This window comes from Copadichromis virginalis, linkage group LG7, assembly GCF_057382275.1.
Source record: "Copadichromis virginalis isolate Kocher_CV1m ecotype Utaka linkage group LG7, C_Virginalis_male_GT1.1, whole genome shotgun sequence".
Classification (NCBI taxonomy): domain Eukaryota; kingdom Metazoa; phylum Chordata; class Actinopteri; order Cichliformes; family Cichlidae; genus Copadichromis; species Copadichromis virginalis.
In genome coordinates this window covers 9,235,498-9,263,412 of record NC_140624.1, presented here as the reverse complement: position 1 = coordinate 9,263,412, position 27,915 = coordinate 9,235,498, and the positions used below count along the sequence as shown (strand labels likewise).

Genomic DNA, 27,915 nt, shown 5'->3' with positions numbered 1-27,915 from the left:
AAAAGTATGTAGGAGCATTAAAACAGATTTAAACTCGGTTAAGATTGAAAGAGATAATTAAAAAAAAAAACAAAAAAAAACGAGAGCTGGTTAGAGGTTAACTCTAGGTAGGTTTCCTTTGCACATGCTCCCAAACATAGAAGCCTAGATTAGAGAGAAATGTGCCGTTTCAGGTTTTATGACCCTGCAAGCTGACAAAAAGCTAGACAGTGTGTGATGCATACAACTGACATGCATGTAGCTTCTGACATGCCACGCTCTTATCTAACAGAACCTGTTTCTATACAGTCCTTCCTCCTAATTTCTTCATGTCTGCGGTCACACATGTATTTACACGTCTTAAAGAAAATTGAACTTGAAACTGTGAATCAGATAGACAGAAAGGGAACGAGAGAGATGAAGAGAGCAAAAGCTCAGATCCTGACAGGCTGTGTGTGTGTCTACATCTCTGTCCCTGCTGAGCCCAGCAGTCAAGGGAGAGATGATAAGACAGTTTCTATCGACTCCTTCTCTCCCTCCCTCTCCCCTCTACTCGTCCACTCTTTCCTCCCCCTCTTTCTCTCCACTCTTTCCTCCCCATCTCTCCCTCTCTTTCTCTCCACTCTTTCCCGTTTATCTCAGCACACTGGAGCTTATTTAACAAAAGCCAACACACATAATCTCCTCTCTGTCTCTTGCTTTCTTTCTTCCTTCTTTCTACAATCTTTTCTTACACCCTCTGATATTTATCCATGTCGTTCACAAACACAGAGACACGCGGGCTGCCGTGTGCATATGCGCATAATTCAATCATGCAAGCACTCACCCTGCCGCTCACTGTTCTCCTCCTGCTTGTCGTCTTTCTGCTCCTATGAGAGTCTCTTTCACTCTCTCCCCTCTCAGCCTTGCAGCTGCTACATGGTCACGTGACCTCTTTTCTATCCACTTCCCACCTCCTCCACCTCTTCCTCCTCCTCCTTCTCGCCATCTACTGCCCCCCTCCCTCTCCAGCCTACCTTTTACTCCTCTCTTCTCTCACTTTTTGTATCCATTTTCTCTCCTCAGACGCACCCTCCACCCCCCCACCAACCAACCCGACCCTCTCTCCTCCTCAGACAGCGCTTTCTGTCGTTTTCTTTCCTCTCTTCATTCTTCAGCCTTCCTCCTTTTGGCTAGCACTCATGGGAGGGTGGCGTGGTGACTGGAAGGGGATGAGTACGAGGAGGGAGGGAGGGTGCAGGGTGATGAAGGGGAGGGTGTGTGATTTGAGCTCTGTGTGTGTGTGTGAGGTACAGGGTAGTGTTAACCCTCCATCCATCACTCTGTCTCTCTGTTAGTCAGTCCTGTCTGCTCTGGGATGCAGGAGGTTATGTGGTGAGGTTTACAGTGACCTTTAACCCTTCACCTCTGACCACTGCTGCTCCTGACAGCGGGAGGGCTGACATATGAAACACACAACAGCCCTAAATACAAATTAAGGCTTTTTTTTTTAACTCCCTCTAGAAATCTTTTTTTTTTTTTTTTTTTTAAAAACAGGACAGATTGAGTAAACATGACTAAAAGGCGCCGTGAGGCTCTATTGCTCACTGCATCAGAAAACAGCTGGGTGTAAGAAGAGGAAGAAGAAGAAATGGAGAAACAACCTTAGGCAGGAAAATGGGAATTTTTGCCTGAGGATGGTGCTATACGAAAGACCATATTATTATCAGCAAACAATAGGCCTCACCCTGTGTGCGCTGTCCATTTCAGATAACCACGCAGATTCATTTAAAAGAATAGAGTGTGTTTGCGAACAAGATTATCATTACAGTTATGACACACACGCTGATATCAAGCAAACATGTTGACATCACATTAAAAATAAACATATTAGCAAGGCTCAAATCCACTGGCTGTCAGCTTTTCTGTGTGGAGTTTGCATGTTTTCTCCAGGTGCCTCCAACGCCCAAAGACCTGCATGTTGGGTTAACTGGTGATTCTGAGTCGGCCGCATGTGTGAATGGGCTTGGCTACAGCACCCCCCCACAGTTATGCATATCTACTCCTAATGATCACTGTTAAGCCTGTCGTGAAATAATAGGGATAATATGCAGGTCTTTAAACCATCCTCTCTTTAATTAAGCCAACTTTCTTCTCATTGGCTGCCCCTCATAAACAGAAGGTTTGAACATCAGGTGGGTGGGACTACTGTACTGGCAGATGACCATATTAGGGATATCTGCTCTCATTGACATCATACTGAGGGAAAACACGAAAAAAAGCTTGAACAAAGCACTTAGGGTGGCCTGAACTTTCGGTTATTACTAGAAGCTTTGGTTATGTTTTAAATGAGAATCGACCACTGGAACATATAATAGGCAAATAATAAGAAAAAGCACAATAGGTGAACTTGAAAAAAAAATCCTGTTGTTACAGTTGCTACTTGCTCAGAGTCGGTGTATTTGGGCTCAACTGTGAGCTTAGTACAGTAGACATGACGCTACTGATAGCATGTAATTTACACAATTTTACAACAGCAAGTTGCACCACGCAGATTGTAAAATGCACTTTTTTACTCAATCCTTTCTTGAGCTTTAGAGATAGATAAATGCACCCTCTGTACAACATTTCTTTGCAGTGCACTTAGTTTTCAGCGTTGACCTAAGTGACCAGCGATGCCTCAGCTCCTAAGAAACCCTGTCGAAAAGCAGAAACTAGCAGGACTTCCCCACAGCTGCCAAAATGGAAACTGCACGAAATTCATCTGCACACAAACACACCTACATACAGAATCCCACCCTGCTCAGCATGATGCAAGAGATATCAGACATGTTGAGGCCTGCGTCTTTAACACCTTTACCCTGCCCCTCTCTTCCACTTTTACTCTTTCTCTCTCTCTCACACACACACACATATACATATACACACACCACACACGACTCGGGGGGACTGTGAGGACAGCGGGGGAGGTCCTGCTCTGCCCCGTCAGCTCATTAAAAAAAAAAAAAAAGCAGTGTGTGTGTGAGAGAGAGTGTGTGTGCAAGCAGGGATTGGTCATTAGGAGGAAGAAGAGGTTGGGTTGTAACATACTACCTAGTTATTAACTCCCATCACACTGGTATATGACCGCATATGTGTGTGTGTTCTTGTGCAAGCTACTATTTTAACATTTAAGACATTAAACTGGCTGTTTACAAACTGTTACCCAACAGCAGACCAATAATAAGTGCATATACACACACACACACACACACACACTAAATATGCTACATTTAAGCTCTAAGATGTTATTATCTGGACCCCTACGGCTGATAGTAATCACAACAGTGGCTACTGCCGTTGTTACAATAGCTGGCAGACTTGTTCAAATTCCTCTGACACAACACACACACACAGACACACACGAAGAATGAGAGAACGAGAGAGAGGAAAAGTAGCCAAATGTTTTACAGCCTCTTAAACTTGTCTGTAATAGCAGTCAGAGTGGCGTCAACACAGCAGTCTCCTGGGTTACTCCAGGGGCTGCTAAATGGCTTTACTAGCTCCAGTCACTCTGCAGCTTGCACAGAAACACTTAACACATCCTTACAATCCATAAACAACGAACACTCTCCCCGACTCCAGCAACTCACACACACTCACCCGACACAGGAAAGGGTCACAAGTTAACGTGAATGTAAAAAAAAAAAGGAACTAAAAAAACCCAAAAAAAAACAGTGTCAAACACATGCAGGCCGTCTGTGCGAGTACATGAAAAGGAAGGCACATTCACAATTAGCTGACTCAGGAGTCGGGAGCTGTGCGTCACAAAACGTATGCATGTGACCCCTAGGGACCAAACAGCCAGCACGGATTTATGGTCCTGGGATAAGTGGAGCAGAAAAACCACGTACTGTAATAACCGACACCTCCAGCAAACAAAAAACAAATGCATGCACACACACACACACACACAAAAAAGGGGAAGTGCATCCAAAAACACGCCAGGGCAGATTGTTAGAAGCACGTAGAGGTATATGAATAACAAAGAAAGCATGGGAAGTGCAGCAGCCATTACTCTGCTTTATGCTTTACAGCGAGGCCGCCAGAGCAGAGCCATGTTTACTGTGCAATAATAACAGAGTCAAGATGTTAGTGAAAGGTCTATAAATTATCACAGCCTCAGCTTAGAGTTGAAATGTGGGCTGCCAGTGGGTAAAAAAAAAGCCTCATGGTTACATATCCTCTTCTTTTCCCTCTTGAACCTAGGGCCTTCCCTTCCACCTTCCTCTGGCTGCAAGGCATTGCTCCTCTTTGGGTGAACCCCTCTTCTCAGTGTGTCTACGAGCCTCTTGTCACTGTCTTTCACATACAGAAAGAAGATATAAATAGTGGCTGCTCTCCTGCCTCACACGTTCCTCTATCTGTCCATACTATAGTTTCTTTGCTTGTCATTTCCCCCTCGCTATCTCTTCTTCAGCCTCCTACCACTCACTCCACAGCTTCTCCGATCACGTCTGCTGCGTTTCTGCCTTCAGAATCAGAATCAGAATGGGTTTATTGCCAGATGTTGAGGTTTACAACATTAGGAAATTGCTGCGGTGCTTCAGTGCAGACAATAAGAATTAAAGTGCTATGTAGAAAGAAAGATATGTGCATGAGATATACATGAGAATAAGAATTATGAGTGCTACGTAGAAAGATATATACATGAGTGCAGGTGGTGATCAGTGCCAAACATGAAATGATGCAGTGACACAGCGTAGGGTCATGTGTTAGTGGCGGGGACAGTCATGTGGTTATTGTTCATGTGTCCAACAGCAGAGGGGAAGAAACTGTTCTTGTGGCGAGAGGTTCTGGTGCGAATGGACCGGAGCCTCCTGCCTGAGGGGAGCAGGTCAAACAGACTGTGTCCAGGGTGAGAAGGGGGAGAAGGGTCCCCCCCATCTGTGTCATCGATCTCTTCTACAGCTTGTGCCTCAGTCTCACCTCTCTGATACAGAAATGATGGGAAAAAAACAATAAAAAAATAAAACAATCTGAGGAAAACCAATCTTACTCCCGTCTCAGTTTATTTTGGCGCCTGGCGAGCGCCTGACTCCTGCCTGCAGCCTTTTTTTTTTTTTAAACTCGGCGTGTGTCAGGTGTTCATGTGCTAAGCGTCAGTGGCAGAGGTGCAAACACAGAGGGTCGTGTCAGACGGTTGACAGCCTCAGTTACTCCTCCTCTGGCCCGAGGCCCGCTCTGTTTTACCAGGTGCCGACACTGTCGTGGTTAGACGTCGACCATCTGAGCAAACACGAGGAGGATGGAGGGGGGATGGGTTGAAGAGAACACACACACGCAGTCTCATTGCACAAAGGTGCACAAAGACACACCTGCTAAACAACTGTTGCTGTAGTAAACAATCATGTTGGTGCCCAGAGAGTATTATTCAAACTGTGAAGATGTTCAGCAAATCAGAGCAAAGTCGACACTTGTTGGCCCAGGAGTAAATTAAGCTGAATGGATCTTATGGATTATTTCCTTGCTTATTATCACTGTACAGATTAGGCCAAAGCTGCACGGCTGGGGCACTTTATTTATTACCATCAGCACCTGCCCTTCATATCAGCTCATGTAGCCAACTGTTTGCTCAGCTACAGAACAACACCAGATAGCCCTCAGGTCAGATTATGCACTCAAACGCTTGTGCAATCATGATAAAATATTCTAACACAACTAACCAGCACTGAAGGCGAAGAACGCCACAGAAGAAGCAGCCAATCACAGCTGGCACCGACAGGCTGAACCTGCAAAATTACAACATCTCATCCCACAGAGGACACACCACTTAGTCTAAATCTAAAATAATAATAATAATAATAATAATAATGATGACAATAACAAGTCAACAAAATACCAGAGTAGGTTTTGTAATCTGATTACACAGAAACACTGATATGAATGGGAAGCCATAGTATGAGCAGCATGAGCAGCATCTATATGAGAAGGAGGTAATTAAAGAGATTGGAGGTTTACTCAGTAACACCCCTGCTGAGCAGCTGGTCTACGGCAGGTCAGGAGCAGCACATGGTGCATGAAGCGCACGCGTGCACGTATGTGCGTGTGTGTGCGTGTGTGTGTGTGTGTGTTGAACTCCACCTGCGGGCTGTGTACACACACAAAAGCGAAGGGGATCCGCTTGACTGCTGCTAATGCGCCCGGCGGCATCTATCTCAGCCAAACAATACAGTCGCTGTTAAAGGTCCCGGATTAAAGAGCGACTCTTCTGTCTCCCGTGGGTGCTGTGAGATGAACTATCAGAGGGAAACTGTCCCACACCGCCGCTGTTGCTGTGTGAGCGCTTCCCTCTGTCTTCCTGTCTATGAACTTTGCTCAGCGCAAACAGCACAAGTGTTTGATCACTGACAAGTTTGGCAAGAAAGACGCATAACAAGGAACCACAAACACCTTTAAATACCCACCCTGCAGCTGCGCCCAAGTTCACCGCACGGAGCAGGAAGTGGATCGGTCTGGCTTCAAAATAAGAGCATTTAGAGATTCCCAACAGGACAGTATATTAAGTAGCTTTTAAATGTCTTTGAATTTTGAGCCTTTAACGTGTCTTTGTGACACTAGGGATTATTTGGTTCCAGTATTTGGTCCCAGCATTAGAGTTTAAGATTTTATAAGCTTGTATTTTAACAGAGGAAACCAGAAGTGGCTCGCACCTGCTGTCTGTCAAGATGGACCAGTTTTCCCTATCACATATTTTCAACTTATTCAGCCTTTGAGTGCGGTATGACTAAAAATAACTTCAGTTTCACTCTTCACTTCTAACTATCCGACTTATGTTGGCGAAGGAAAATAACAAACAGGATATAACCTAACCTACACACACACACGCACGCACGCACGCACACACACACACACACACACACACACACCAAAGCTTTAACGCAAGAGAAAATATAACACCTTGAAGTCGGTGTAGGCACTGATGGCTACAACAAAGAGAAATAAAATACTGTAAAAGAAGTCGGGTCAGTAGCTGCTCAGCCCCGCAGACAACATCCAAGCAATGTTAACTCAACAGAGACAGGCTCAAATGAAAGACCTCATCACTTTCTCCAGGTAAGAACAGAGCAAACAAAGACTTTTGTACTGAAACTGCAGAAAACACACAACTCACCGCCACTCTAAAGAAGAAAACAGAATCCTTGGTTATCGCGCATCATTGTGTGGATAAATGACGGCTCTGCCGCACGGCTTGATCTCACAGAGAGCAGTACGACACTCAGCGATGTGGAGATGTAGGAAGGAGAAGGACAACTCATTAACTGTCCTCACAGAGAGAGAGGGGGGGGGGGGGGGGGGGGAGGAGGGAGGGAGGGAGGCGGGGAATGAGATGGGAGGGGGAAGTAAGGAGGAGGAGGAGGGCAAGCACCTGCTCCTCTGATGCTCCCTGGAGAGATGGAGGGATGGAGGGAAGGAAGATGTGGCCCCAGACTGCTGATACCTCACAGCCCGGACATGTTTACTGTCCACTGGAGACAATCAGATCTGTTCAAGTCAGCTCCTCCTGCTGTTACTGCACACTCACACCATACAGAGAATCACTATCAGGCTCATTTTAACTGATTTACGTTTGTATACTATTTCTTTAAAGTAGCCATTCCGATATAATGTAAAAATACTGCTTAGGGAGGCAGTTAAATTGCAACAAGTCTTATTGCAGTGGATATTAAAGGCTACTTTATGATTTGTTATGTATGAATGCTAAGCAAAAGACATGCAAAGTGTCATAAATTCAAATGTTTCCAAGTATCTGCAAAGGAAGTCTGGGAAGACACCCTGGACTCTGAGTGATGCTCCAACCTGACTGTACGCTGACCTCATGCAGCCAAGGATTGTTTTTCAAAAGGTGACAAAGCAGAGACAAAGAGGCTTGTAGCAGCTTGTGGAAAAAAACAGAGGAAGTGCTGCTTGTTTCTAGTAGAATCGCTGTCACCATAACATTTTTCTGTGAAGTGCTCTGTGGGTTAATTTTTCACCAGCTTTGTGTCAACTTTGTGGTTACGTTAAACAGGTAATGTAGCAAATCAGTTACTTATTTACAGATAGATAGATAGATAGATAGATAGATAGATAGATAGATAGATAGATAGATAGATAGATAGATAGATAGATAGATAGATAGATAGATAGATAGATAGATAGATAGATAGATGGGTTATTTGAAGCGAAAATACCATTAATACACTTCACTTTGGTTTTCTACAATATTTGCTGAAGTTATAAATATGCTATGTTAAGTATCAAGTCCTAAACATGTTTAATACCATTCATCTATCATGATGTGCTATAAGCTTGCTCAGCCAGCTTCATTTAGTCTAATATTTCAACATCTCCCCTGGGCCTCTCTGTCTCCGTCTTTCTTGATCATTCATCCCTTCATTTCCTCATCCCTCTCTCCTCATCTCCCAAGCAGCTGCTCCACTTTGCAGCTATTTAACAGCTGTTTTGCATCAATTTGCGCTTCAGAGTGCAGATTTCTACCTTGTCCATCCTTCTCCTCCCTCTCACTTTTCTCTTTCTCTCTCTCTCTCTCTCCTTCCTTCTCGTCTTCCTCTTGCATTTCTAAGATGCCAGACACACAGTAGCACCAAACAGCCTTGATGTTTTCCTCAATGAATAGACTTTCTCCTTCAAGTCTTTCCCTTTCCATTCACTGATGAAAGACTCTCACACACACTAGCCTGCATAAGTGCAGAAAAGACACTCATTTGTACACACACACACACACGCACACATAAACACATATGCATATGCACACAGATTAGCCACCCCCTACTTCCCTACTTTTCTCTCTATGGAAACAACAAGTACTAAAGGAAGCAATGGAAAAGAAAAGAAAAAGTGAGGCTCCCCTATAATCCTCAAATCCCCCTCTCTTGTACTCAAACCTACACAAGAGAAAAGAGGGGGAGTGAGTGTGTCTGTATGTGTGCGCGTGTGCAGAGACTAGTGTAGCCTGACATGATTTATGGTTTGGCTGTGCACTGCAAGCAGACACTCTCAGTTTTCTCTGAGGTGGGTGTCTCACCTCCATCCTTTGTGACCTATACAGGTTGTATAGCTGTGTCTGTGTGTGTGCAGGAAAAAGACAGGGAAAAAGAAAAAAAGGAAGGCGGGAGGACGACACACTGTAAAATATACACGTGCAGGTGCATGAAAGGGAATCCAAACCTGATTGAAAATGGGCTGCCCGTTCTGCTTGTTTGTGTGTGTGTGTGTGTTTGTCGGGGTCACTGCACACAGCGGCGTGTATTCTCCGGGTGGGTTACACTTGCCGGTTGGACTGTTGGATCCCCCATTAAGCAGCGTGTAAAAGAGGCCAAGCACAGAGGCCATTATGAACTCCAGCGGTAATAGCTCCAGGAATCTTACTGCCTCTGGAGACCCGGTCATTAGCCTATTCCTCTCTCATAAAGCCCTCTATCCATCACACACGCAAGCATACACACATTTGTATGCAGACGCAGCCACACGCAAACACGCAAGCACATGCACCGTTTGTCTCCGTCTCCTGCTCCCTTTCTCTGTCTATTCATCTCTGGTGAAGGAGGGAATAGTGCTGGGGATACTGCTACAAGAGCAATCCACCAAGACATCCACAGATGTCTTTGAAAACAGATGCACCCGCTCGCACATAAACACACGCACACAAACCAGTGGCACGCACGCACACACACAGATGCTCATTTACAAAAGCAGCGAGGCATAATATCAGCCATGAACCCAAACCCCTGATTATTTAAATGTATTCCTCCTTCCCCATCCAGTGAAAGTGAGATGCTGTAGCAGCCTGTTAGCCGCGGTCAGGTAGGAGATTACAAACAGAAACACTGTCACATACAATGGAGCTACGCGGCTGGACAAGCATTATAATAGCAACTAAATCCACCTTCTGAGCCTTCTCTCTCTTACACATAGATGTATGTGTGCATACACACTCTCTGCAGGGAGATTTACTGGCAATTCAAACAGTGGATACAAACTGTAGAGACAACAATAAGATGAGTACAGTCTTTATCCTCAGGCAGCTGCACAGACACACACACATCCTGTACAATGGTATGTTCATAACTGCCATGCAAAACAGCGTCCACGAATACACACACACACACACACACACACACACACACACACACACACACACACACACACACACACACACACACACACAAAACTCACACCCTCAAAGTATGCAGACTATAGGCAAAGCAAAAGTTCCTTTTTTTAAAAATATGGGCACATGCATATCGACACACACACACACACACACGCACACACGCACGCACACACACACACACACACACACACAAAGTCATGCAATGTACTGTATGTACTATCACACCCAATTCAAAGGGAGTCCAGAGAGAAAAGATACCTGGGGATGGAGACACATTGGCAAAGGTAATGCTGGAGTCAGTCACTCTGTCCTCGGGCAAAGGAAAAACCAAACCCACACACACATGCACACCACATGCACACACACACACACGCACAGTGCTGTAAAGATAAGCACTAATCCTGTTTATTACCTCCCTCCTCTCTGCACTCTCCCTCTCTTTTTCATTTTATCTCTCTCTCATTTTCTCCCTCGCTCCCCTCTTCTCTTATTTTTCCTGTCTCTCCTCCTCAAGCCTATTTTAGTAGCGGTCGCGCGCACACACAGACTCACACACACGTTGTCAGTTTACTCCTGTGATGTTTGTTGGCCTGGGGCTGAGACGAGGAAACAGGGAGGGGAGTGTTGATGTGTGCTGCTCTTTTCCAGCTCCAGCTCTGTTCACGTCCTGCAGAGAGAATTACCTTCCCTTTGTCTGCGTGAAGGGGCTGCTGCCTTTACCATCTGTGCAGCGGATACAGTGGCAGGCGTGTGTGTCTGCGTGTGCATGTGTGTGTGTGCCTCCTTGCATGTGCATGTGTTTCCATGCGCATGTTTCTGTAAGACTGTTGAGTAATCCTTTAATATAAAGACATTTTTGCAGAATCTGATGTATTAAAAGAGAGGGAGGGGCGTGTTTGGAGTTAAGGCTTTGTGATAAGAATTGTGTGTAAGGGTCACAGAATGAGTGCCATCACATTCATCTGATGTGTGTGATATTAATGCTGAAAAAATAGTGCTGTTTGGGAGCTTTCAGAGCGTTCTCATGTTATTTTTTTTGACCTTGGAGGCAGAAACTGAAAAAAAAAAACAGTCAGCATCCTTCTGGTGGCTGACCTCAAACTTTTGATCAAATCACTTGATGCCCGAGTTGCTCAGTTGATTCTTTTTGCATGGTCACTTCCTCAGTTTAGTTCTATCAGTTTTCTTAGTAGTTTTATTCCTTGAATAAACATCCTGTTTAGGTTTTCTAGGTACAAATCATTATTTATTTCGCTTTTTTTTTTCATAGATTGCTTCTAAGTGCGTTTGGAATGCACTCCACAGCTTGATTTTGCTAACTAATTTATGTAAAAACCTTTCTTTCTCTTCCACTTGCTTGAAATGTTTGCACAATTTTTAAAAACTGATATTGTTTTTTCTGGGCAGCACGGTGGAGCAGTGGCTTGCACTGTTGCTTCACAGCAAGAAGGTCCTGGGTTTGAATCATCTGGATGGAGGCCTTTCTGCATGTTCTCCCCATGCAGTTAGTGAGGTTAGGCTAACTGGCGATTCTAAATTGTCTATAGCTGTGAATGGGTTTCTGTCTGTGTGTGTTAGCCCTGTGACAGATTGGCGACTGGTCCTGGATGTAGCCCACCTCTCCCCCTGTGGCAGCTGGGATAGGCTCCAGGGCCTCTATGACCCTGAGCTGGAAAAGAGGATAGATGATTGTTTGGTTGTTGTTATTTTTTGACTTTTTATGGTTATTCTCGAAGGTTTCAGAGTGAGCCGAGCTCTTTTCATGTAGGTGCACCATCATAGCAAAGTAATCACATTTTCCTCTATTTCACTCTTTTAGGCATCAATTCCACCTCTTGTACTTTCCTCCACCTTCATCTTAAACCACCCACATTCTCTCTCTCTCCCTCTCTCTCTCTCTTGTCCATCTCTCTCCCCCTTGACCCTCTCTCTTTCTTTCTACCTCACTCTCTCTCTCCAGATTGGCATGGCAGAGAGCAGCAGCTTGCCGTGGTCAGGCCAATTATTTACATAATTATGATCTCCCACTTAACCACATGATCCCTTACCTGGGCGTGGGCAATTAAAGCCGCCGTCATTATGCAGATTATGCAAATGCAGTCATAAGCAGAACAAGGTGGCGATAGCTCATGTGAGCAAACACATGCCCTGTAACCGTGAGCGTGCTCTGTTGGTGTGTGTCAGCTGTGTGCAGCAGGATGTGGGAACACACTTGTCAGTTTTCTGATTTGTTAATTGTATTTTTTTTCTCGTGCCACTTGTTGACCACAAACTGTCTAAATGTTCACAGGTGGCGCTCAGTTTTCGTTCTTGATGCAGCTTTGCTTTTATGAGCTGAGATTTTTATGTGACCAGCCTTCAAACAATGAAGAAGAAGGGTTTTTTTTGGTTTACAGAGGTCAACATACAAAGAAAATTAAGTTTTAAGACTCAAATGTTGTTCGACCTTAGTAGCACAACCAGCCAGGCTGTTCCAGCTGTCAGGGCGAGAGATGGGTTACACCGTGGATGGGCGTAAACAGAGAGACGCACGTCCATTCATGCTCAGCACGGTCTCCAGTTAACCTAACATGCATGTTTTGGACTGTGGTAGGAAACCAGAGCACCTGGAGAAAACCCACACAGGTAGAGGGAGAATCGTGCCGCCCCTAAGAAGTCATTATTTATTCAAATGGGTTTTGTATATCATAGCTAAAGCAGCCAACACAAAATCTGCTTTGTCTATTGATGCTTACATCAGTTATGCTTAGTACCCCGGAAATAAATTGTCCTCCACACTAGATCAAGTTTTGGACACTAGCTTCTCGGGAGGCGCTCAATATTTCTCTGTTTCTTTTCGTTAACATTAAAATCTCTCTGTTTCAAGACTCAAGCAGTGAAGTGATGAACAGAGAAGAGAAATGCTTAAGCGTTTGCCTCGACATTTGGAGCTAATTAAACGCAGCCTGTTAATGATGCACTGAAATCATGACATATGGCTTCCCTCTACACGCGATGTTAAATTAACGATTTTAATAAATTCATAAAAGGAATCAGTTTTCATATTCACGAATCTGGTGCTCGTGTAATCTAGCTGGGATTAAAATAAAAGTTTGGTTTGCACTCCACTTGTGTTTCAAAGTGACAACTGTCTGGGATAAGTGCGGTGTTGGTTCTCAAGAGCCGAGCGTTATCTCTGTGTCTCTGTCCGATTTGGCTCAATTGCCCTTTAGATCGGGCTCCAGCTGAAACACAATTAAGTGCAGAGACAGAGAAGGGCTAATGAGATGGAGAGGAGAGGGCTATAAGTGACCCTGTGTATGTGTGCATGCATGTGTGAGTGTGTGTGTGTGTGTGTGTGTGCGCATGTGTGTGTGTGTGCGCGTGTGTGTGTGTGTGCAGTCACATGTGCAAGTTCACTGGAACCTGCTAACACGGTGCGGCCAGGTGGCAGACAGAGCAATGCCCACGGGTAATCAACAGGCTCTTCAGTAAAGTGACATCATAGATTGTGTGTGTGTGTGTGTGTGTGTGTGTGTGTGTGTGTGTGTGTGTGTGTGTGTGTGTGTGTGTGTGTGTGTGTGTGTGATTTGAGCACAAAGGGAGACATGTCCAAACTTATATCTGCATTATGGAGCATACATGCCCAGTCTAACCGCAGTTAACCAGCTCTTTGTAAAGACTCCACACACACACGTGCACACACACATGTACCAATATACACACACTGGCACATTCAATCAATTATGTTTTGACATGGTTCATGAACATGCAGATGGTGCAGGACCAGCAGGAGCAGAGGACTGGGGATGTCTCTCTCTCTCTCTCTGAGCCTCAGTTGTGTAGGTGTGTGTGTGTGTGCGTGCCTGTGTGTGTGTGTGTGTGGTTGTGTTAAGAAGTTCACCGTCCTGTAAAAGATATGAATGCTGGCAAATTTTAGTTGCTGTATTTTTATTTGGCTAATCCTCCCTCCATCTGCTCGTTATCGTACACCGAGCTGCTTATTACAGTTTTACTCTCTCTCTCGCTCTGTGTGTGTGTGTTGCATGTACTCTGAGTCTGTGCATTTCCTTTTTGCGTGTGTGTGTGTGTGTGTGTGTGTTTGTGTGTGTGAAAATGAGAGAGCGCTACTAGGAGTTGTTGTTATCACCTCAGGTTAAAATCTGCTGGCATTTATCCCAATCTCCCCAGCTCAGTGAGCAGACAGGCTGCATGCATGTGTGTCTGTGTGTGTGTGTGTGTGTGTGTGCGTGCGTGCATGCGTTTGTTTTCATTGTGTGAATGCGTGAGATCTCACATCAAAGTGTTCTGCTTGTTCTAAATGAATGTAAACATCACAGAGCAGACATGTTTGCTCGTGTGAGCATGTTTGTGTGTGTGTGTGTGCGTGCGTGTGCGTGCGTTGCTGGGTCCACACATGTTTTAAGTGAATCCTGTGTTAATTAAGACCTCATTAGTGACAACAGCTCTTTGACCAATTAGGGTGGATTGCTTACTTGCTCACTTGTTTGTTTTCTGGTGGAGATATTACCAAACACGCTGTTTTATTCATGCCTTTTCTTTTACATCCCTTCCTTCCTTGAGTTTATATCAACTGTCTCTGGAGGATAGAAATCATAAAAAATAGATTAATGTTGTTTTTCTTTTTTCTTTCTTTTTTTTTTTGGTTTTATTCTTTGTATTTTTTTTGGCAAGAGAAACTTATCCAGCTCCCACATGATGTTTCCCTGTGCGTGTGTGTGCATGCGTGTGGTTTTTATCTCCTCTGTGTTATCAAGCTGTTGTCATGGTCTTTTATTCATCTCATTAATAACAGTGCCCTTGAGGTGGAGCACCACGACCCTGTTTTCATCGGCACACACTAGTAAGCACAAGCCTGCACACACACACACACACACACACACACAATTAAAAGCGCAAGAGGCCCTGACAGCAGCTTCCTTTGAGGCAGCACCCATCTCAGCCTCCGTGTGAGTACACAAAGACTCTCCACACATACTGAGAGGAATTATAGCCAAACAAACAGCATGTGTGCGTGTGTGTGTGTATACACACACACATATATATGTATACATTCTCGTAAACACTTATTTCTGTGCTATTTAAAGTAAGGACTCAAGAGCAGTGGTTGACTAGACATATAGGCCAAGTTTATACTCTCATAAAAAGATATACAGTAAACCTTATGGCTAATTTTTGGACATACATGCACTTTACATATACTGTATGTTCCCAAGCACTAAAAGTAGCAAATCTTCAGACTTATTCAGGTTTGTTATGAGAAGACGTTCTGGCCAATGCAAATACAAATATTTATTTCAGTTATAGATTTGAAGTTTATAGATTTACTGGTTTTAAAAACATTAAACACATTCTGACAGGTTTCCCTGTGTACCTGTGTTGTATTCTTAGGCTACGTCCAGAATAGCCCGGATTGAAAACGGCGTTTTCGTCTGAAAACGCTCCACGTCCACACTAACGTTTTCAGTCGTTAGTTGTGCATCCACGTTGAAAAGGCCCAAAACGCTTACGTTCCAGTCCTGCGCATGCGCAAAAGCGAGTGCGAATTAAAGAATTTGAAGAAAAGCTATCTGGAGCATGTACAAAGTGATATAATTTTTTTTAGAGCTGTCAAAATTGAGAGCAATCAAAACAACTGCTGTATAAGCACTCGCTATCTTTGTTTAATTGGTCACATGACTACATCACATGACTAAAATGCAACGTAGCCTTAGTGGATTAGTGGGGCAGATGTTAGATAAACAGTGGTCAGTAAGATTAGAAAAATGCTATACAAATGCTAGCCTAGTACCATTATGATGCATGTATTATATGTCTGTTCCTAACTCCTCCCGCTTTTTCATGACACTCAAATCCTTAAAGATTATAATATTATGTGCAGTAGCTGATCTCAAAACAAACAGAGGGTAGCACCCTGTGTGTTCATTTGGAAAACAGTGAGGGTTTTTATATTTCCTTGGAGAAAAAGAGAAAAATAACTCAAAAGTAAGGACACAGAAGATTTTTCTTCACTACAAAGACATCCACAGTCTATCATTACTGAGTTTAATGCGCCTTTACTGCTGAACTAGTAACCACGCTGGATATTGTAAACATTCACAGTAAATTGGAGCGATGCTTTTCACCGTTCTCAGATTTCTCGTTTATGCACTTCACTTGTTATTTTGAGTGCATAAGCATGTTAATACCAACAAGGTGAAGTCCAGTGCACTGCGAGTCCCTGGCTGGTCAAAAAGTCTCACCCTCAGTCGTCAGATTCTTGGCAACAGAGAAAAAGGTGAGTGATCGCCAGCAGGTTTTAAGCCAGAAAGGAGGAAGATACATCATCAACATGAATGCTACATCAGCTCTAGTCTACTAACAGCTGCAGTTTTTTCAGGTGGTGATGTTACGTGCTTTATTCTTGTTTTTTGTTCATGGCTGCCTGTCGTCACTGTAAAATAACTTAGAATTAAATGTGTTTATGTGTAACTTAGTATTCAAGTAGCACTGAAATGTATCTCCACTTTAGCTAGCCTGCTACAGCAAGCTCAACAAGTTGTGAAGGTGCACAATATATACCGTTTGCTTTTAAGTCAACACCACCCTGTCAAAATGAACTACACTGATGAGTACGTATTATAGCCTATACAGGCTACTAACGGACATAACTGAACTGAGAAACAAACTCGGTCTTGGGTGTCTTTCTCATCAACGCCACAGCAGCTTTTTGCATGAACCACAATCTTCTTTTTGCAGCTGTTGCAAACATTTTGCAAGGCCGTTGAAGTCATTACTTTTCTGCAGCCTGAGAAATTAGTATTTGTTTGTGTGCTTCTGCCGCACAATTAAGGGAAAATATTTAGAGTGAAGTTACCAAATGCCGTTCTCACAGCGTGAGCGCCGGAGGCTGAATGAGAAGGGTGTGCCTTGCACTGTCTATGTGAGCGTGTGTTTGTGTGTTCATGTGACATCTGCCATAAATCAAGCCACAGTGTCCTTGCAGTTCTAACACATATCATGGAAATCAATGCTGAGGTCAAGCTGAACAGAGCTACCCAACCCCAGAAAATACCACAGCAGCCAATAAATGTGGCAGGCTAATACACACGTCAACACCTTGGCGTTCTCACCCTATCGACTTACCACGGATAATGTGTGCGCACACGTGAGCGAGTGCATGTATGGGCAGAAACACAAATGTCACAGAGTATGTGTCCATTCATCATGTAGACACTTGCACCAGGTTTAAACTGATGGACCTTTTTCAATAAATAAATAATTCTTTTCTTTTTAAAGCAGCTTTTTGTTTCTGATTCCTGACGTTGTTGATATCCAAAGGAGCTCCAATGCCATCCAGATAACACATGAGTGAGCCCCAGTGTTGGGTTGGATGAAATTTTCTTTCATTATAACAAACATGGACACACTAGTTTAGTCGGATCCTGCTGCGCAGAAAGTTCAAGCCAAACAAATGTCTCTGAAATTAACCCCCAGTAAATGCAAATTTACTACCTTCTAAAAACTACAATTAAAAAGCATTTGGCCTTTTTTTAAAAGTATAATTTACTTTGTCCTGAGAGCCAGCATCAGGCTAAGAAAGTTGAAAATTGTTGAGAGACAGGCTAACACTCGGTTTAGGTCTTTTCATGGGGATTTGTTTGACAGCAAGAAAAACATAGAAACTCAACCTCTTTATAATTTAAACATAAAAGCTGCCTTTTTTCCCTTTTGTTTTTTCCCCTCTTTTTCTTTTCACGCCTCCCTACAGCTTAGATGCACCTTCTCTTGGGAACACATTCTGATTTTAGAAAAATACGACTTTTGAAAAGACACCTGGACTGTGATCAGCTGACAAGTCACGGAGGGAAAACAGTAAATTGCCTTAATGTGTGTGACACATTTCACCAGGGGAGGTCCAGAGAGTGGGAAGCTAGAAAAAGATGTCACTTTCTTTTCCTTATGATACCTTGGTAAGGTCATGGTGTGCTCTGGGTGAGAAGGTGTAGATTTGCTCTCATGCACACACACATCTTCATGTCTCCTATGTCACATGTTTTCCCCCGCTCCAGGATCTAGGAAAGATTTTCATGTATTTTGCATGTATCATCATCTTGATTTTCAATTGTTACCTCTAATCTAGATTCCTCTGTCATCCTTACCCTGCTCCACTTCTTCTACCTTGGCTAATCACATGGCAGTCGCTACACACACACACACACACACACACACACACACACACACACACACACACACACACACACACACACACACACACACATCCTTTACCCCTCACCCCCTACATTGTCAAATGATCATTGAGGAGCGAGTGTGTGGCTGACACAGTCTCCACAGCAACGGCAGTTAGGACCAGGAGGGGGGCTGGGGCATCTTCCAATGTGTGAGTGGTGAGATGACACACACACACATATACACACAAACACAATGAACACACACACCTACATACAGCACAGACAGGTGCACACAACCACATACATACACAAACAAAGGTGGCAGCTATGACAAAAACCCATTCACACACATGCACAAAACCACAATCAAATAACACACAGACAAGTGCACACACACTACACAGACATTAAGCGAGACCTAGGAAACTGAAAAAAAGGAGGATGAAAGCAAGTGTGGAAGGAGGGTGGGAGGGAGGATGGAGGGGGGGCTGTTGCTTCCTGGAGAGATTTTCTTCTTCTTCCTCTCTCTTGTCACATGCACATGCAGATACAAACACACACAGACTCACACCTACGCACGCACACACAGGAATATACAAACAATGACAAAGCGCCACATAATCACTCAATCATTTATGAAAGCAGATGTATAATTCAAAAAGCAGCATGAAAGATTCACAAGGCAAAGAACATTGTTTAATCTGCCCTCCACCCTCTAATTCCCCCATCACTCCCTCCCCCTCTCCCTCCGTCTCACTTCTATCACACCCCTCTCTCTCTCCCACATTTCACCTTTTACCACAGCAGGTTTTTAATCACTGACCGCTGCCTGGCCCAGACAACTAAAAGGTCAGAGTTCGACTTCAGAGGGAAAACACAGACAGCGCTCAGTGTCAAGCATTATCATTCACATCCTTTCTCTTACCGTTTAAATGAACAAAATCCTACTTTACACTCGGCTTTCCTTTCCTACCTCAGTGTGTCAGTCTTAATTCTCTTCCTCCTCCCGCCGCCTCTTCACTGACCTCCCTGGTGCCGTCCCCGTCACTCTGCTCTCAGGCATGTTTAAGCACCTTTCTGAGGTAACCTCACACCTGTCTCCACACTGACACCGGCCGCACTCTCCTGCATTTCACACAGCTGCTCGAAAGACTGCAGATGAAAACTGTTTGACTGGCAGCAAAAGCCCCAACTGAAACTGAGTGATAAACCACAGAGCTACTGTAGATGCCAAGCACAAAATATCCCTTGAATTACATTAAAGGATTATGTTTATTTAGACTGCATTTCTACTATTAGTAACTGTTTATAATGGATTCTAATGATCAGTTGATCCTTAAATTAAATTAAAAGCTGAAAATGTTCAGGTTTTTTGGAGGGGGAAATTTTTAGATTTTAAAATTTTCCTTTTATACTCTAGTAAATGCTTAAATGGGTAACCAGTGATTCAGTTACCTAGGTGACAATTAATTGTCACCCATAATTTAAGGTCATTTAGCTGTGAGGTTGACTACACTCTGTCGGTCAAGCCTAAAAATAACAAAAAGACCCATTCCCAGTTGTACACAGTAGTAACAAGAGAGAAAAAAAGCACAACTAAAGTATCAGGGGAGTGCTTCAGTAGGTCAACGCACTGAGCAAGAAGACTCAGAAAATTTACTTCTTCATGAAAGAAAACTAAATTTTGTCTCTCTGTCTTTCTGTTTCTGAAAAATCTAAAATGATGTTGTGACACCGAAAACATCATGAGAAGTGGCTCCTGCAGAAGCACAGCGTAGCCCTCCTTACCTGGCAGAAAACGGTAAATCAATGTGACATCACCCGAGCCATTAATTACGTCTTGAAAGAATGACTGCATGAAAAGGGAGATTCACTCTCTGCGGCTTGTGACCACCCTCTGTGCTGATACAATGTGACAGAACAAGAAATACCACCACAGAGCCATCCGCGGGAACATCAAAGACTGAGTATAATTGGTCTTACCTGGGAGGTAGAAGTGTGGGGTCTTTAATCCGAACATGATCCTGGATCCCTCCTCCACTGACTCAGAGAGTAAGACTCCGGGTTAAAGGAGGCAGGGAGGGGGGGTCGGGCAGAGGGAATGGGCTGCGGTCGGCTGGGTTAAGGAGTTTGTTGTTAATGTAAGTCATCAGACGACTCCCTGCTCCAGCTCTCTCTCTCGCGCACGCTCTCTTTCTCTTTTCTGGGCCCTGCGGGTGTGAGAAAGGAGGCAGGGAGAGGGGTCAGCCTCTGTCTACCTCGCTCACCTCCTCTTCAGCCTCTGAACTCAACCCGTGTAGAGAGAAGAGGAAGTAGAGAAAGATGCAGAAAGAGTGACAGAGAGGAGGGTGAAGCAAAAAAAAAAAAAATACTCCAAAAGCTGAGGATGGGAGACAGTGTGCTCATGCCATCTTTTACTGAGGAGATCGTCTGGGAGGGAGAGCCTCTGAGAGAGTTGGGAGGGTGACAGGAAGGATAGAGAGGGAGGAGGGAGTGAAGGAAAGAGAGAGAGAGAGTCTTCAGTCGGTGTCCTCTCCTTTTTTTTTTCAGTCCTGCGCTTTGTAATCCCTTCCTTGTTATTCATTCAGCGGCCTCTTGCTCGTTTGCTGTATAATGATCTGTTTTTCTGTGCCTCTGTTCTCCTTTCTGTCTCTATTCTTGCTTTATCCTCCCTCCTTTGCCTCAGTCCCACCACTGACTGCTCAGCTCAGCGAGCACAGAGGAGGAGGAGGAGGAGGAGGAGAAGGGAGAGAGAGAGAGAGAGAGAGAGAGAGAGAGAGAAAAGAGGGTGAAGGGGAGGGAGGAAGAGAAAAAAGAGGGGAGGAGGAGAATCATAAGACAGATGAGTGAGGGAGAGATGAATGAGTTTATGTTAGTGCAGTGTGCGCACACGTGTTTGTGTGTGTGTGCGTGTGTGTGAGAAATGTGAAGAGAGGAGGAAGGATGATTTAGCTGGTGCGAGTAAAAGGAGAGAGAGAGAGAAAGAGGGAGGAAGAGAGGCGAGAGGGTGTTGATGCAGTTCTCATTATCAGTAGATTGGACTGGTGCCTGAGTGACAGCTGATTCATCATGGGAGAGAGAGAGGAAGGGAGAGTGAAGGGGAGGAAAAGTGTGTTTTTGTGTGAGTGTGCGCATGTGAGTGTGAGTGTGTAGAGGAGGGAGGGAGGGGAGGGGGTTAAAACCTGCCCTTAAGCATCTGCTTCATTCAGCTCTCCTCTTCTTCTCTTCTAGTTTTTTTCCTCTCCTCTTCTTCTACACTTGAAAATCAACAGTCTGCTTCTTTGGACCGCAGGCACGCTGGTGCGTACCATGATGTGACCGGCATAGCTGTACCACAAACACATACACACAGCCCCCTAAACCACTCGCATGCTCCCACTGATTAGACAGGCCTCATATGTCTGACACATCACGTTAGCCTAGCTTTCCATCAATTACTGTCCACTCCCGGTGAGCAAACGTCCCCTCTACTGTCACCAAGACCCAATTCTACCCTACACACACACACACACGCACGCAGACACGGCATCAAACCGAACCTCATCCAGGGGTGACAATTAGGAACAATTATCTGAGATGGCTCTTTGGCGTTTTCTCCGTAATGTCAGCGTCCATGGCGGCCCAGAGGAACCCGGTTGCTCTATCATCGTCTCCATCTATGCACAGTAGCCTTCATTTCTCTCTGTCACTTCCTCTCTCACACATATGGTGCAGACATCTATGCAGCCACACATGCTCTGCTTCATTTCACACACACATTTGTGACACAGACACACAGACCCCTGAGCCTCCTACCTCAGTTATTTAACCTCTATCTTCTCCTTTCTACCCTACATCTATTTTTCCCATTCTTCATTTTTCTTAATCTTTCTTCTCTTTATTTCTTCTTCTCTTTTTTCCTTCACTTATCTCCTTCCTCTTTGGGAGTTGTGAGGAGGAAGTACGCTGGTGATAAGATTGATTGTGAGGGTCTCACAGAGCTATCTATAACCCTGTTTGCCACCACTGAATCAATGGAGAGAGACGACTGTAGGACACCGTGTATACACTACACACACACACACACACACACACACACACACACACACACACACACACACACACACACACACAGTGATCAACAGCTGTGAGAGCAGTTGTGAAACATCAGCTAACCACAAACTGACAGAGGGGGCAGACTGGAGAGAAGAGATAAAGAAGACTTAAGAAACAGCGAAGAGGATGGAGAGATGGTGGGGACTAGGGGGAGGAACGAGGGAGGGAGGTGTGATGGGCATGAATTTTTATTTTTATTTTTTTACAGTTTATTGCACTTTTTTGTATCTTCCCAAGCTTATATATCATATATCATCGCTCTGCAAACACCAGTGACCTCAGGGTCAAGACAGTCAAGACCTTTTGCCCCCCGGGGGGTCATGCTCTGCTGCGTGATGCAGGGCCGACGAGGTCAAGAGAAGAAGGGGAGGAGGAGGTGAAGGAGGAGTGCCGATAAACCAGCCAGCACAGTTTGTGATGATTACAGACAACAGCCAATAACGAGCATCCACCTCTGACCTCATTGCTGTGGAAACGTGAGGGAATGCCTGTCACAGAGGGAGCAGTATAACTCAATCTATCAACAAAAGGTGAGGGGGGTTGGAGTGGGTGGGTGTATCTGTGTGTGTGCGAGAGAGAGAGAAAAAAGACTGTGAAGAGGAAGGAGACAGATGATGATGTGGTCAAAGCAATACCAGCCTCGCTCGTGTCACAGCCCTCCTTTTCCCTTATTGGAGCTCTTGTTCTGCCTTCAAAACAGACGCTATCACACAAACACACACACGCACACACACACACCCTCTTCCCTTCTCCTCCCTGCTTCTTTCTCTATCATTTGCCTGTCAGATGCATGCTGTGGCAGAATAAGAGCTGACACCCCGGTCCCAGCAGCAACCAGGGGCTGCCATCAGCACTTAAACATTTTCTCTCTCTGCTGCTTCTCCCCCTTCGCTCCCCTGTGTCCATGCAGCACTCCAACTGCTGACAAGGAGCACAGAGAACATGACAAATAAATGGAGGAAAATGATGAAAAAAAAAAGATAAGCCCCCTCCTCATCATGCCATTGTTCCTGCTTTCCCTCCCCCTTCTCTTGTTTTCTCTATCCCTCCTCATCCCAGCCCCAGTGAGGTTGCTGACCCCGAGTGAGTGAGCCTCATTACTCTGTATCTACTCTTGTTGCTGAAAAAACAAATCTGTGTGTACACAAGTATGCAATGACAAGAGGAATTGTAAATATATTTGTCATTCCTGGAGTCACTCTGGAACAATGTTTAAAAAGACAACAGACGATGAGCGTCATCACAGAGAGAAGCAAAAAAAAAAAAGATTAAAAGACAGGGATGGGCAGAGCGGAGGATGAAGTGGTGGAGAGATGAGGGGATGGATGGATGGTTGGAGGTGGAGGGGCTGGAGGGGGTGGCTTGCATTGGATCAAAGATAATTGTCAGAGGGAGTCATTATGCACATATTGTATAGAGGAGTCGCTTCTTTCAAACAATCCCTCTCATCACTTCTGTCCTCTTAATCAGCCTCTCGTGGTCTTCCACACCATCAGGGATTTTAATTGGACGCTGATGGGTTTGCCGTGACCTCAAGAGAGAAAAAAGTACGTTTGCATTGCTGGGATAGGAATTATTGGGACGTAAAAATGAATCCATATGACTATTGGCATTAATCTAATGTAGTAAAATTTTCAAATGAAGTAGAAAGCAGCACAGTCCCAGGTTGTCTCCTATCCCCCCTAAAAGTTATGACACAGCCCCAGACAACCAGTAATAAGCCCTAAACTACAGTCTCTTTGAGGTCTGGGATTATTTAGATAGCTTTGGTCTGTGTATCTTTGTCTGCTGGCACACTTGTGACGGTGTCAGGCTGATGGAGTTGATGGAGGGAAGTATGCTGTGTGTTCTCTGGGCCCGCATTTCAACCCCAAAGTTAAACTCTGGACTCAGGCTGTCTGGTGCCTGTCTGCCCACGAAAATATCCCAAACATGACACTCATGCATGCTTACATAGACATCAGAACGTGGCCTGCTGAAGCCCTGAATCAGCGCAACACAGACTAGGCGGACAATCTCCCACCACAGCATAAATCAAGACTGTTAGTGGGCCTGAGCCACAGGGCTTCACTGTACTTCTCCACCTCCAAAATCTCTCTTTTTCTCTCTCTCCCCCTCTCTCTTGTCCATCTGTCCATTTGCACAGTGACGACACACATACTAAGTGTGAAATTAGCCTGCTGCTGCGACACTGGGGCATCTATCTATCTATCTATCTGCAAGTGTAGAAGCACACTGACACACACACACAGTGAGAAACTGCCCTTCTGTGTGTGTGTGTGTGTGTAAGATACATGTATTGCTGTGCGTGCCTCTGTTTGGCCTGGCTCTGCTTACACAGATGGTGATATCTGGTGATTATCTCTGTATGTATCTCCTCCTCCATCCTGCAGCCCTTCTGGGTCGGTCAGGTCCCACCAACCACAGCACTACATCGATTTTGCTCCTCCAGGAAACTCAGACAGACACACACAGCTCCCCTAGGAGAATTTAAACTCCTCTCAGCATATTTCCCTGCTCTGATCTAACCACTGAAGCGATCTCTGACCTGGCCGTGTGAACTCCAAACCTGCGTCTGTCCCTGCTGATGTCTTCTGACCTCGGAGGATTGTAAATCATCACCTCAGGCGCATACTGACTCTGGAGCCGTTCTCTCTGACGTCTTGCACTCAAATTGTGAAAAATTTCCTTTGTGAAAATCAGATGTGATCTCTTGATATATTCCTCTAAATTACTTCAGTGATACATCTTCCACTCTAATCCCTCACAAGGAAGATAGGGAACAAAGTGGCGTATGAAGGCGGCGAAAAGTGGTGATGGGGATGTCTATGTGGCATGCATTATTTACTTGAATGAATTTAACATACTTTAAAGCCGCATACAGTGTATGGATGAAAGGTTATGAATCATAGCTCAAAGGGGGAAATATACTATAAATATTACAGCATGTCCCACTGGCTGAAAATATAATAGATGAATATTTGGAGCATTGCACATAAGGTGTGATACAATATTCAAGGTTCCCTACCCTCTTTTTTACCAAGACCATTTTAACCATCCAACTTGACATTTATTTTTAAAACTTTGCAAGTGCTGAACATTTAAGGATGGCCAAAATCCATTCATTTTTATACACTAGCATGTAATACTCCCTTCAAGAATGATAAAAGCTGCCCAGATGGCCAACATAAACCGTTTCACTGTTTATGTTGTTATTTAATGAAGCTGTCAGCTGAGGGGATGGATGCTTACATAGATCGTCCCTCTTCCCCTTTTTCTGTAAAGCCACTGTTCTGTGATGGGAGTAGTACACACCTTTGCCTGAAGTCCTTAGAAAAGGACTGTTACTGTCAGTAGTTTTTTTGTTGTTTTTTTTACTGAAGGTTGTTGTGAAGATTGATATTTTAGACACTGTGCTGGTGAAAGTTTTTTTAATCAATTAAATAGTTTTTTGTTTTTTTTAAATCTGTGCTAACACTAATGAAAAATATTTTTATACTTTGTACTGTTGTGCAGTCCAGAATTCATCCCGCTATCAGCACTTACACCATAAATAAACACAGAGTGAACCGCTTCCACTGGCAGCTCTGCATGCCCACATCATAACACTGTCTCCGCCATATTTGACAGATGATGTGGTTTGCTTCACATCATGAGCTGTTTCTCCCCTGTTCCATGTTCTTCTCTTCCGATCACTGTGGTAAAAGTTAATCTTGGTTTCATCTGTCCAAAGATTTTTTTTTTCCATAACTTTGCAGGCTCGTTTAGATGCTTTCTGGCAAAGTCTCCTCTGGATTTCTTGTCTTGAGTGTAACCAGCGTATTACACCTTGTTGTAAAACCTTATACTCAAAATTTTTACACTTTTTATTGTAGATTTTGACAATGTTACACTTATCTCCTCAAGAGTGTTCTTGGCAGGTTAGGTGTTTTAAAGTTACAGTGGTAAGCTAGATGTCAGTAAATTGCAGATTGCAGTCGAGTGAGTTCTGTTTTCCTACCCTCCAAGCCAAGAAAGATCAAAACCTTAAATTTAGGCTGTACCCCATAACTGTCAGCCAGCGTGTTTCTACTACTGTGTGGATTAGATCTGGATCCACCCCAGAGCTTTTCCTTTTCTGTGCAGGCTGTCAGTCTGCTGTTTACCTCAGCTGTCAGTCCCGGGTTAGAAGATTCTATCTGTATTTACTTTGAAGGAGGCTGTGAAACTTTGTTAAACAAGTCAGATATGGGTCAGTGAGTCAGAAGAGTCAGAAGCTCATTTCTGACCAATGACAGCTATGCTGAGGTGAGTGCTAGAGGATATGTGGAACATTTAAAGTCCGCCTTTTTTGCCGCTGTTAGCCCCTGTTAGCTGCTGTTAGTGTGTTTTAGCTGTTATTTATGTGTGTTAGCTGCTGTTCGTTGACGTTAACGAAACTTTCTTTGAAGTGCACCGGAGCTTGCAGAATTCTTACGCTTGGTGAATAAACTCTCATACAATGTGAGAATGTATCAGAGGCAAAGTGTGATTTTTCAGAATACTCATGCCTAAAATTAGCTTTCATGTTTATAACCAGCTGTTGTTGTTGTTTAGTCAGCTGTACCGAGGGTTGCATGTCTAATTTCATGACAATAAGTAAATGTGACAATACTGGGAATAAAAAAGCAGGTTTTTGCACACCTATGGCTTCTTTTCTAAACATTTTCTCCTATTTACTCCTATTTATTTTCAGTCTAATGATGACCTCCTGTGCTTGTATGAACATCTCTATGAATTTCTTACAGACAGTTCCAGGGAAAAGCTAATAAACTTAAAGCTGAACTTTTATTAAATACTCCATGTTCTTTATTCTTTATCTGTCATGAAATAATAAGGGAACTGGGCTCACGTAGCCATGAAACTGATTGTCAGTCAATTATTGATTTAGTTTTGAGCCTACTTTTAATTGTTTAATTTCAAATCCACTGTAGATAGCTTGAAAAATTGTATCAAATACTTATGGACTCAACTGCAGACTGTTTCCAAATTTTCTGCAAGTCACCACCGCGCCTTCCAGGATATCTGGCATGCTGGTGTGTGCAGTTCTTGTCACTTGTCGGTCAGCTGTCACTTAACATCTTGCTGAATTAAAACACAGAGGAAAGACTGGTGAGATTTGCTGCTGACGGAGAGCAGCTCTTTAAACATTTTTATCAAAATAATAGTTATTCAAATGTCTCATATTCCAAGGCTCTTGAGGGAAATCCTGGCAGTCTGCACTAACTAACCACATCAAGGCAAACACAAACACCCACACGCTTCTACACCTTCACACGCATGTCCACAGACAGACACATTACCTGGGGGGTCTGAGCTCCCCCTCTATGGGCCTTCACCCCACATGCTCATCTCAATTAATCACCAAACAAAACAGATGTCAAGAACAAAGGAACGATCTCCAGCCCTGTGGGGTAAAGCAGGGAGGAGGAAGGGAGGAAAAGGGGAAGATAAGGAGAAGGAGGAGGGATAGCAGGAGAAAAAGAAAACAGGAGAAAGAAGCCACGGTGCATTTAG

At 44.1% G+C, this 27,915-nt stretch overlaps 1 protein-coding gene across 3 annotated transcripts in view; it reads right to left on the bottom strand.

Moving 5' to 3' along the window:
- The window catches only part of LOC146704428 (genetic suppressor element 1-like), a 39,700-nt gene extending 19,087 nt beyond the window's left edge, over positions 1-20,613 (bottom strand). For 2 of the 3 annotated variants that reach the window (XM_085461566.1, XM_085461567.1), the window contains exon 1: positions 20,269-20,613. In XM_085461566.1, the coding sequence (XP_085317692.1) occupies positions 20,269-20,305 (37 nt within the window). In that variant the 5' untranslated portion in view covers positions 20,306-20,613. Of the gene's footprint in view, positions 1-805; positions 948-20,268 lie in introns of those variants that run through there. The other variant, XM_085461568.1, reaches the window with a different exon arrangement.
- Between the last annotated feature and the right edge of the window lie 7,302 nt (positions 20,614-27,915).